Below are 11,103 nucleotides of genomic sequence, written 5' to 3' on the forward strand. Positions count from 1 at the left end.
CATATTTGAAGATAAGAGCACTTCTTGGAGAACTTGCATTCCTTTTATATTTGCTCAAGTGATTCTCTTAGGTAACCACACTAACAAGGTCTCAAACTCATCCATGCTAAAATTTTGCATTTTGAAATACTTCAAGGTCAATATCCATCCAGCTAAATCTAAGATTTTAAGTGAGGTGCTTTGGAACCCTCATCCTCTTGATTGGTGAAAGTGTAACTCAAATGGTATGGCTAGTGGCACCCATCCTCTTTATGTGTGTGAAGGGATGTTTAAAAATGACAAGATAGAACATATTGGTAGCTTTGTTCATTGTATTAGAAATGGGAATGTTCTTCTTGTTGAGTTAACATGAGCCATGTTAGCAATTGAGTTAGCTTAGAAAATAATTGGAAAAAAGCTTTGGTTGGAAACTGATTACATCTTTGTGGTAAAGACTTTCGATGATCATTCTTTGATACCTTGGTCGATAAGAACAATATGACTCAATTTTGTTCACTTTACTCAATCCATAGAACTTATGATTTCTCACATTCTTCGAGAAGGCAATTTTTGTGCAGATTTCCTAGCTAGGCTTTACATCACCTCTAAATCTTGTACTTAGTCTAATGATGTTCATGTTTGTTGGGTGCAAGTGTGAGTGGTTAAAGTCCAATATTGTATATCAATTGATGGAATGTTGGATTTATAAGAGAGATGACTCATTTAACTAACACCTTAAGATTTTGGATTGAGATGTGGTGTCTCCCTCTCTTGTAATCTTGGAGCATTGGCCACATCGGTGCTCTCGTTGCTCCCGGACTCCCCAACAGTGATATTAGAGTCGTAGTTCGGCTTTATGGAGGAATGAGAGTTGGATCTGGTGTTAGATTCTGTTATAGGATGTGGGGTATTGACCTTTGTGGGGTAGAATGTTGGATGCAAGTGTGAGTGGTTAAAGTCTCACATTATCTATAAATAGGTGGAATGCTAGATTTATAAGAGATGACTTATTTACCTAACGCCTTAAGATTTTGAGTTGGGATATTGCGTGTCACTCTTGTGATCCTAGAGTATTAGCCTCATTGATGCTTCCGACTTTCCCGAACATCCCAAACAATGTTGACATTATTAGTAAAAAAAATTGTTGGAAAAGCTAGGTTTTCTAGGTTTAAATTTTCTTCTTTTTAGGGATTTTGATTTAGTCCCTGCTATTATCTTGTTTTCTCATCTTCTTTTTACAGAATTTCGAACACTCAAAAAAACCCTTTACTTTTCTATTGTTTCTTTTTGTTGTTGTTAATATAAATAGTGAAATACATAAATTTTGTATGGAGGAAGGAAAAGTTGGAAATTAAATAATCCCACTATCGAATGTCTTCTACTTTTTTCCAATTTTTTATAATATTGTGGGATGTAATGAGCTGGGGAAAGCAACATCCAAAATAAAATGCCGGAGATGTACACTGCATATATATCATGACTTTGTTTGATTTTATGGGATGGGAGAAGATGCAATCACATTTTTACCCTTTCTTTAAACTGAATTTTTCAAATTTTACTAACAGACTATTTTATATAAAAATTACATTTTAATCATAAAATCTAATAAAATATTAAGTTTTGGTTATGATTCAACTAATGTCTAACTAATATGTAACCAAAAGATTAACTAAAGCAATTGGTATGATTAGTCTCTTAACATATCTAAAATATCTAAAGTGTGGAGATATTTTAACTAGAACATCTACTCATAGTAAAAAATAATCTAATTTAAAAAATTGTTGAGTTATGTTTTGTTTAGAAACCCCTTGTTGACGATTAATCATTGTTTAAATATTGTGATTAAGTATCTTAATATAAAGAAATAGTAGACATCTAAACCTAGAGAATCAATAGCATTGGCAGTATTAGGTGATAGATTGAGAGGCTGAAGTAGAAGACAACTTTATCAATGAGAAGGGAGGGGCCTTCTATGGTCCTGCCTATTCATTTATTTTAGTAGAAAACATGTTAAGAACAATTTAAATTAATATTAACTAGTTTGGTGACACTTTTGTTTTTAATATTATAGTAATAGTTTCTATGTATTTATCTACATTATTCAAATAAATTGAAAATAATAATTTGAAAGTTATTTCAAATGTCATAAAAAAATAATTATTAGTTTAGTCTATATTATATTATATTTTTATTTATGAAATAAATATTGAATCAAAAGTCTTAAACTATAAAATATGTATGTATAGTTTTAATATAAATAAAATCAATTCATGTTACCTCATTAAAAATATATAGTCTTATCATAAAGTTAAACATATAAAATATGAAATAACAACTCATGTATACTTTAAAACATGATAATTAGGTAAAGATGTGCTGATTCAAACAAAAATATGAACTATCACATTTTTGTGTCCTTACAATATTAGCTAAAAAAGTTATGAACGCTAAAGTCAAAATTCTATTACTATTTTTTTAGAATTTTAAAGTAACATCGATCATAATAATGGATCCATGCATAGTTGTTAATTTTTTTAGGAATAGTTATTATTTGTTAAAATCCATAATAAAACTTACTAGTATATATTAAGTGTGTTGGTTGGTCTTCCTATCTGGTCCACATTCCAATGAATTAAAAAGCAAACACCTTCCTGAGACACCTACTCGTGGAGGTTAATAGGCAGTTTGACACCTTGGGGTTTCGAAACAAACAGTTCCAAGGAGCCGACATTCCATGTTGCAACAGTTTCCTGCCACCCAGACTCCACAATGACATAGTAGTTACAAACCACATTTTTGTTATTACACTCCTTTTAACACATCGAGAGAAACGTCTTGCAAGAATGCATTACATGAGGAACATTTAGTGAATGATAAAGACTAACCATTTGAATGAGCGTTGAGGAGGAACCACTCCTATCTTTGGAGGCACTCCTTATTAACATCGGAGTAGATCCATGTGATATAGATGAAGAAAATAATAAAAGGGATCAATTAGATTAAACCTCCCTATATTGGACCATGTTGACTACCAATAGATGGTTTAAAAAACATTACCTCATTCCAAATGAGCCTTCAACAACTCGGTAAAAATAAGACTGAAAGAAATAATGCTATAGAAGAAGAGCCCATGGAAAAATAGTCTAGGAAAGGCTTGCCACCTATTTCCTTTTATGATAAAGAGTTAATTAACAATATGCATAACTGTCATATCTCATTACTTATAAGGATCGTCATGGAAAACTATGATGTGAAAAGGGTCTCAGTAGACCAAGAAAGCTCATGTGACATAATGTATGCTAATCTCTTGTAAAAATTACATTTGTCTTAAGAAAATGTCATTCCATGAAAATGGAGCAACCTCTAAGTGTTCAATGGGTCGACAACAAGGCCATCGAGATACATAAGGGAGGAAAGTAACTAGAAAAATTATGAAAAATCAATTTCTGGTAATCGACTGCAAATCAATTTATAATTTCTTTATTGATCATCTAACGCTAGCTACTCTAGGGTTGTTTCTTCAACAATTCACCTGAAGTTGAAATACAACACCAACAAGGACATTGTAGCCACCATGGAGATAAACTTTATGATTTTTGGTCATGCTTTTTAGCATCCCTCAAGCTCCGCCATGAAAGGACTGCAATAAGATGCAAATAATTAATTTTGATCTAAGGAAAAAGGATTCTCAAGAGCTAAAGTGTCGGGACAAAGGGGAAGAGAAGTCAAAGGAATCCTGACAGACCATTATCAAGCTAGATGACATATGGACATGGATTAATAAAGCCGACACTTAGGGGATCTATAAGTTAACATAAATACAAGACCAAGACATCTCGAGGAAGTTATCCAACCACTCCATAAAAATTCAAGACCTCAAGAATTACTATAATGAATGGCCTTAGCCATCTAGAATATTTATCTTTTGTTTACAAGCACTTTGAATTAATAGAGAATTATTATTTTTTCACTATAATGATGTTTTAATCTCTGAATCCCGATTTCCCTCTAAAGGTAAAGATAGATGAAGAGGAAGTATCACTTCGAGAAAGGCATACATTAAGTGATACCTCCAAAAGAGGGAAGATGGCGCCGAAGCCACACTCGATGGCAAAGTTTTAACACCATAAACCCAAACACCTAATTTATAAAGCATGTAGAATAAAATAATACTTAGGGTGTCACATTTCTCAGCATAACTCTTCAAATTGTCTTATAATTAGAAAATCAACTTCAATTAATCATAAAATAGTTAATTGAACATCTCGCATAAAAAAACAAAATAAATTATTCCCAACCAAGTGTTACACTATCAGAGCAACATGCGTAAAACTAAATAATGCAAAAAGATAAACAACGAAGAAGGCCAACTACGCCATCCTCCAATACAAGCACCAACTAAATCTCCTCAATCTTTACCTGAGTATCTGCACCACTGGCGTAAAGAACAAAACATAAACAAATAGAAAAGGGGTGAGAAATACATTCCATATATTAGCGGTGTATAAACATCAATGGGTAGTATATTATCACAGTTAAATCAATCACACGAATCCAACCACATAATAATTAATCAACAAATGCAATTATGTATGCAATGTGTTCATTTCCTCTACTCCAATACATGTGGTAACAAATTTTGGATATTCAGAGGTGTGTTACTGAATCATCCAACTCGTGATAGGATTAAAGTCCTAACTCGTCACTGGACCGAAGTCCTAACTCGTCACTGGACATAAGTCCTACTTATCTCCAATATACATGATGCATGAATGCAACAAACAATGCAAATTGTCATCCACAATCCTCCAACTCCAATCCTCGTCACTGGACATAAGTCTTACACGTTACTAGTTCCTTTGAACCTAAAACTCAACATAAATCATCTCCAATGCAAGGTCACATCAATGGTTCCACTATACCAAAACATCTCAGCATAAAGTCAACATTTTTCCTTTTCATTAGGCATTCACCATAAATTCAACATAATAATTAAAATATATAATTTCCTCGTCAATAATCATCAACAATGCATATTCGTGAGTTAGTTAATAACTAAATAACAATAACATAAGTCATATTTAACTCTAACAATTTTTACTCATGGTTTAAGGGTTACATGTATATCCTTTAAGATTTCAAGAACAACCCCAACTTAACTCAATTACTTATCAAACTTAACTTTAAACATATCTATAACTTAAATCCAAGTTATTTATAAATGTATTCAAATTCCTTAAATCGCTCAAAGGGTTTCCCAAAACCCTTTCCTCTCTAAGTTTACCCTTAGGGTCCATAAACCCTTGATTTAGCTCTAAAAAAGAATGTTTAACTTCATAATAGTGCCAAATATTATATAATTATGATAAAATTATGAAATTCTCTAGTTTAAAGGTTCTTCAAATCCTCTTTCAAACTTAATTGATTGTATTTTGGTCGGAGTAATCTAACTTTAGTTCTATTCGTTTCAGTTCAACCATATCATAATATTTTATGCATAAACTCTAAAACAGAATGTCTAACTTCACAATAGACCCAAATAGTAAAGATTTATGATAAAATTATGAAATTGTCAAGTCTAAAGGTTCTTTAAACCCTCTTTTAAACGCAATTAATTGTATATCAATCGGAGTTACGAAACTCTAGTTACACTTAAAACAAGATGACCAACACATGACTAAAATTTGACTACGCTTTTGGTATAAAATTAGAGAACTTCTACCGTTGTAGTGTTCCCCGACCCAATTTCCCAACTTCAACAGAAATATCATCACGTTATCTTTTTAACGCAACTTACCGCACCTGAAACGGGCTTACGAAACATAAGTCACGCATGAAACAAGACGATCAATCCCCTTCTATGTCTATCTGTGATTTTTCTCTCTACAACGGTTTCAAACTTTTATATTTTCATTCTCATGGCAGTTCAAACTCAGAAATCAACATTTGCTTATCACAACTCAGAACTCATCAATCACAAAATCTCAATACATATCATGTCAATTAATAACATTCATATCAACAAAGAACTATATGGCATCAATCATAATATTTTAAAAGATTTCATATCAATTAATAACATCCATATCAACAGAGAACTCTATGGCATCATTCATAACATTTTAACACATATCATATAATTTCACCAATTAGTAGAGCACGAAAATTAACATTAACAGCAACAACCCTAATAGGTTTTGGACAAACCCCTCCAAGGTTCAATTCATTCCTCAATTGGGGAAACATCAAAGAGAAAAAGATAAAGAGGATAAGGACTCCCTACTACCCCTAATGCTTAACACCCATATATTGAATAATTATCTCCCCTTACCTCAAATTTGTAGAAAAACTTTGAACTTTGCTTATGGAGGTTCTCTTCTTCACTTATTCTCTTAAGGTTGCCTCCACTCTCTTCTTACTTTTTAATTCTCAAAACTTCTACAGACTCTCCTTTTTTCTATTCTCCTTTCTACTTAAATAGAAAATCATATTTATTTTTATTTCATTAATCACACTAATTCCCTTATTCCTCATAATTCTATCCACTTACATATTTTTATTTAAAATTCTATTTCACCCCTTAATCACAAATTCTCTCAATTTCTACCAATTAATTTATTAAATTAATTAAATAAATCCTACCAATTCTCATTAATTTTTATTTAAACTCTAATTTAATACTAAAAACAATACTCTCCACTTCAACATAATTTAGTTATAAAAATAGAAGTAAATTCTACCCAACAACTCATTACCCCATATAATATTAATTAATCACTCAAGACACTTAAAAATTAAATAAAAATTATTATAATAATTAATAAAATATTATAATAAAAATCGGGGTGTTACAAAAATGGACCTAACCTATTGATTCTTACTAGGGAGAAGAAAGGTTACCTAAAACAATCCACCATTTTCTCAAGTACAGAGCCTAAGGAATAGTTAAGCAAATGGTATCCTTGGGTCGTGATCGTCTTTATTGCAAATTGTTAGTTCATAAGAGAAGATGTATTGGTCTTAACTGAGAAAAATCTAGAGAGTTGTGACATTAAAATAATAATGAACGGTGTAGGAATATACTATTATAAACCATAAATATGGTTATCCATTACAAAATTGCAAAATAATATATAAAATAAGTGAAATTTCTCCTACAAGCACAACACAAAAAGCAAAAATTAAAATTTCTCATTTAATCTTGCCTTGTTAGGATCAAGATTGAATGTCACCAAGTCAACAATAGGGTTTAAAACATGAATTCCATTCACAACATTCTCGAAACCACATGTGCTTACATTAGGAGGTACTACTTAAACTTCGTAAACACCATACCAAGCCAAAGTAATTTATAGCTCAAGTAAAAAATTCTCCTCCTAGACCAAACAAAAGCCATCTGATAGTTTTTCCTCAAGTTCCACGTTGTCCAAATCCAATAAAGTGACATGCTCTTTTATCCCTTCGAACTTGTGTTGGATATAATACCTTTCTAGAAGTTTATTTTTACACCGAAGGGAAGAAGCCCTACTTTTTTAGGCTAAGAGTCGTGGTTCCATAATTTTATTCTCTTCAATGAAACCTTAGACTGAATAATATCCTCATCCAAGAATTGGATCTGATCATGAAGATATCTCATAACCAATCAGTGATTCTGAATAACCTTTTACAAATATCTGCGCGATGAATATCCTCCTCATGCTTTTTGTTTGATTCGTCAAGTTTAAATTGGACTTGGATGAGGGTCTCAATACTTTTTTTGAGATTCACATCTCACATGTTTGAATTCACCAACAAGTTATGCCTCCCTTAGTGTTTAAGCATTATCATCCATCTAATAGTGAAGAATGGTTCCACGTATTGTCCTTGTTACCAAAAGAAAAGATGAAGTTGTTAACAAAAAAACAAGATGGAACATTACAAGTTAAAACACTAAGAACACAACAGGTTCAACCGATTCCTCATCCATCGTTTTCTTAAAGAATGAGGTAAAAGGAAACCAAAAACCATAATCCATGAAAGTAGTACCATACATAGCAAACTGATATAAAGGAAAACATCTGCAAATTTGATCATTTTGCGCGGGAAACACCATGGACCGGTCCTCGGGTTATCAAAATGATCTATCTACGCCCAAGTAAATAGATCCGCAATCTAGGTACATTTTATTTACACTAGGGCCCAAATACCCCCATTTCTTTTGAGATGATGAATCCACCAGCAGGAAGCCACAAAGAATAAGTCATTGTTATATGTTTAAGGATAAATATGTATTATTATATGTTCACTAAAAAGAGGTTCGCCACAGGAGACGAAGGCAATAAGTCAAAGTATGAAGAACCGTTGACAATGATCGATTATAAGCGATGCAAGTGAAAAGTTTAAAATGAATAAATAAGGTGGTACTCATAAGTGATGTTCAAACATAGGGAGATAATCACCATTCAACACTTGACACAAGGAAGTACGGGTAGTTATGTTTCCCCATGTTGCAATGATTACTTTTACCTCATAGGAAAGATGGCACCCTTTACCTGCCATTACACCACACTAATAGACAAAGTAGGAAGGAGGGTAACCCAAGGTGACAAACCACATAAAAATTCTATTTATTCAAATTTGTTTACCTTTGACTCAGTTCACGTTCAAGTGGATGATTCCTTACCAAAAAGATCAATTGGTTAGTCAAGTTAGTAAGGTTTAAACTAAAATCTCAAAGATTTGAGTTTGAATTTTGCTTCTAACATGAGTTTTTTTTTTTAATTTAAAAAAAAAATTCAAAACTAAAATATATTCGAATATGATATTTAGAAAGAAAAAAATACATAGTTTATTTGATTTTTTTACATAATTTAAAAACAAATTTTTACTAAAACTCAACCAAAATAAAATAGATTTTGAATTCCTATTTTATTTTAAAGTTAGGAAACTACCAATAATAGTCACTGACTACTACTACAAGCACTATTGACCACTTCCGACCACCACAGACCATCGTCAGCCACCACCGCCTAAACACTTTTGATTTCCACTTTATTAATATATGATTTCTAATTGTTAGAACATTGAGGTACTCATGGAGAGGAAGAAAAATAACAATAATTGAAGAAGAAGTTATTGCATTGATTCAGCTCAAGAGAACAAAAAGATTACAACAAGTTTCTATATCAATCTAGATAGTCAACTAACCAACTAACTACTCTAACCAACTAACAACTAAAAACTAAAATTCAAACTAATTCTTAACAGAATTTTGAATAAGAGTTTCCCAAAGTGACAAGTGTGAATAAGCATAGTAAACATGAGGATAGCTCTTATGCAATATATTCTAACATTATTCCTCAAGCTCAAGTATGATAGATGTTGATCATGCCAAGCTTGGAGACAAATGTGTTGAACTTAGTTAGTTGTAGTGACTCAGTAAGAAAATCGACCAGTTGTTCCTGTGAAGAGATTGGTTACAACTTCAGCATTCCTTTTTTGTACTTTCTCTCGCACCAAGTGGCAGTATATCTCAAGATGCTTTGTTATCTTATGAAACATGTGATTTTATGCTATATGCAAAGCACTTTGATTGTCACAATACAAAATCGGGGGCTTGGAACATATATAGAAGCCATATCAATTCACAAGTAGCTGAACCTAAGGCTCTATACTCAGCTTCAGATGAGCTTCTGGATACAATTTGTTGTTTCTTAGACTTCCATGAAATAAGAGAAGTTCCTAAGAATAAATAAATAACATGATATCGATTTTATTGTATCAATACAACTTGCCCAATCTATATCTGAATAACCCAGGATTTGCGGTTTAGATGATCGTGGAAACATCAAACCATATCCAGGGTTTTTCTTCAGATATCTGATGATTGTTCATGTTGCTTGGTAATGAAGTTGTGTAGGCTTCTATAGGAATTGACTCAACTGCTGTGTGGCAAGAGTTATGTCAGGTATGGTGTTTTTCATATATATTAACCTTCCAATCAATCTTATATATGATGTGATGTCTTTGAAAGGTTCACTATTATCTTGCCACAATTTTAGTGATGGATCTACGGGTGTTACAATAGGTTTTGGTGCAAGTAATCATGTGTCATTTAGAATATCCAAGCAGTATTTCTTTTGAGAAATGGTGATGCCATCTTTGGAATGAGCTACCTCAATACCAAGGAAGTACTTTAATGTTCTCAAGTCATTGATTTTAAGTCTTGCATCCAGAATTAACTTGATACGATCAAAATCCATCAATGATGTTCCTGCTAGTATTATGTCATCAACATATACTAATAAGATGGTAATGTGTTCACCTCTCTTGAAAGTGAACATGGAGTAATCATTAGTTGATTGAACATTTCCAAATTATAATAGAAGAGAGTTAAGTTTTTCATACCACTTTCGACTAGCCTGCCTCAAACCATATAAGCTATTCACTAACTTGCACACTTGGTTTGGTTTGACACATGAAACACCTTGTAGTATGGTCATGTAAACACCGTCTTCTAAATCTCCATGAAAGAATGCATTATTTACATCAAGTTGATGTAAATGCTAATGGTTGATGGATTCTATTGCAAGTAGAATTCTGACACTAGATAGTTTTTCCACTAGTGAAAAAGTGTCAAAAAAATATAAGCCTTCGACTTGGCTATAGCCATTTGCAACTAATCTAGCTTTGTACATTTCTATTGATCCATCTGTTTTGTTCTTGATTTTGTAAACCCAACTTCTCCATACAGGTTTAACATTGGATGACATATCCATCAATACCCAAGTACCATTTACAGCAAGAGCTTTTAATTCAGAATTCATAGCTAGCTTCCAATTCTTATCTTTGCATGCTTCCTCGTACGTTTTAGGTTCAGAATATTGGGTGACAGCCATGTTGAATGACTTATGATTAGAAGATAAAGACTCAAATGAATGGAAAGAAGAAATAGGGTATGAAATACCTGAAGTTAGTGATGCAACCAAACTGTTTGATGAATTACACATATAGTCCTCTAGGTGAACATAAGCATGTATGTGTCTAATGGGTCTATTATTGTTGTTAGTGGATAATTCATATTGTTTATGGTTTGTGGAGTGTATGAGTAATGTTCATGATAAATAGGCTCAGACTGAGAGGTAA

At 32.4% G+C, this 11,103-nt stretch overlaps 1 protein-coding gene across 1 annotated transcript; it reads right to left on the reverse strand.

The window, feature by feature from the left end:
* Positions 1 to 10,523: 10,523 nt before the first annotated feature.
* Positions 10,524 to 10,856, reverse strand: LOC127138185 (uncharacterized mitochondrial protein AtMg00820-like). The gene has a single exon (XM_051064579.1). It carries the CDS (start codon positions 10,854 to 10,856, stop codon positions 10,524 to 10,526), a length of 333 nt encoding a protein of 110 aa, XP_050920536.1.
* Between the last annotated feature and the right edge of the window lie 247 nt (positions 10,857 to 11,103).

This window comes from Lathyrus oleraceus, chromosome 4 (genome assembly GCF_024323335.1).
Source record: "Lathyrus oleraceus cultivar Zhongwan6 chromosome 4, CAAS_Psat_ZW6_1.0, whole genome shotgun sequence".
NCBI classification, from domain to species: domain Eukaryota; kingdom Viridiplantae; phylum Streptophyta; class Magnoliopsida; order Fabales; family Fabaceae; genus Lathyrus; species Lathyrus oleraceus.

Excerpts from the sequence above, each read along its gene's own strand:
- LOC127138185 (XM_051064579.1), bottom strand. The coding sequence starts at position 10,856 with ATGGCTGTCACCCAATATTCTGAACCTAAAACGTACGAGGAAGCATGC.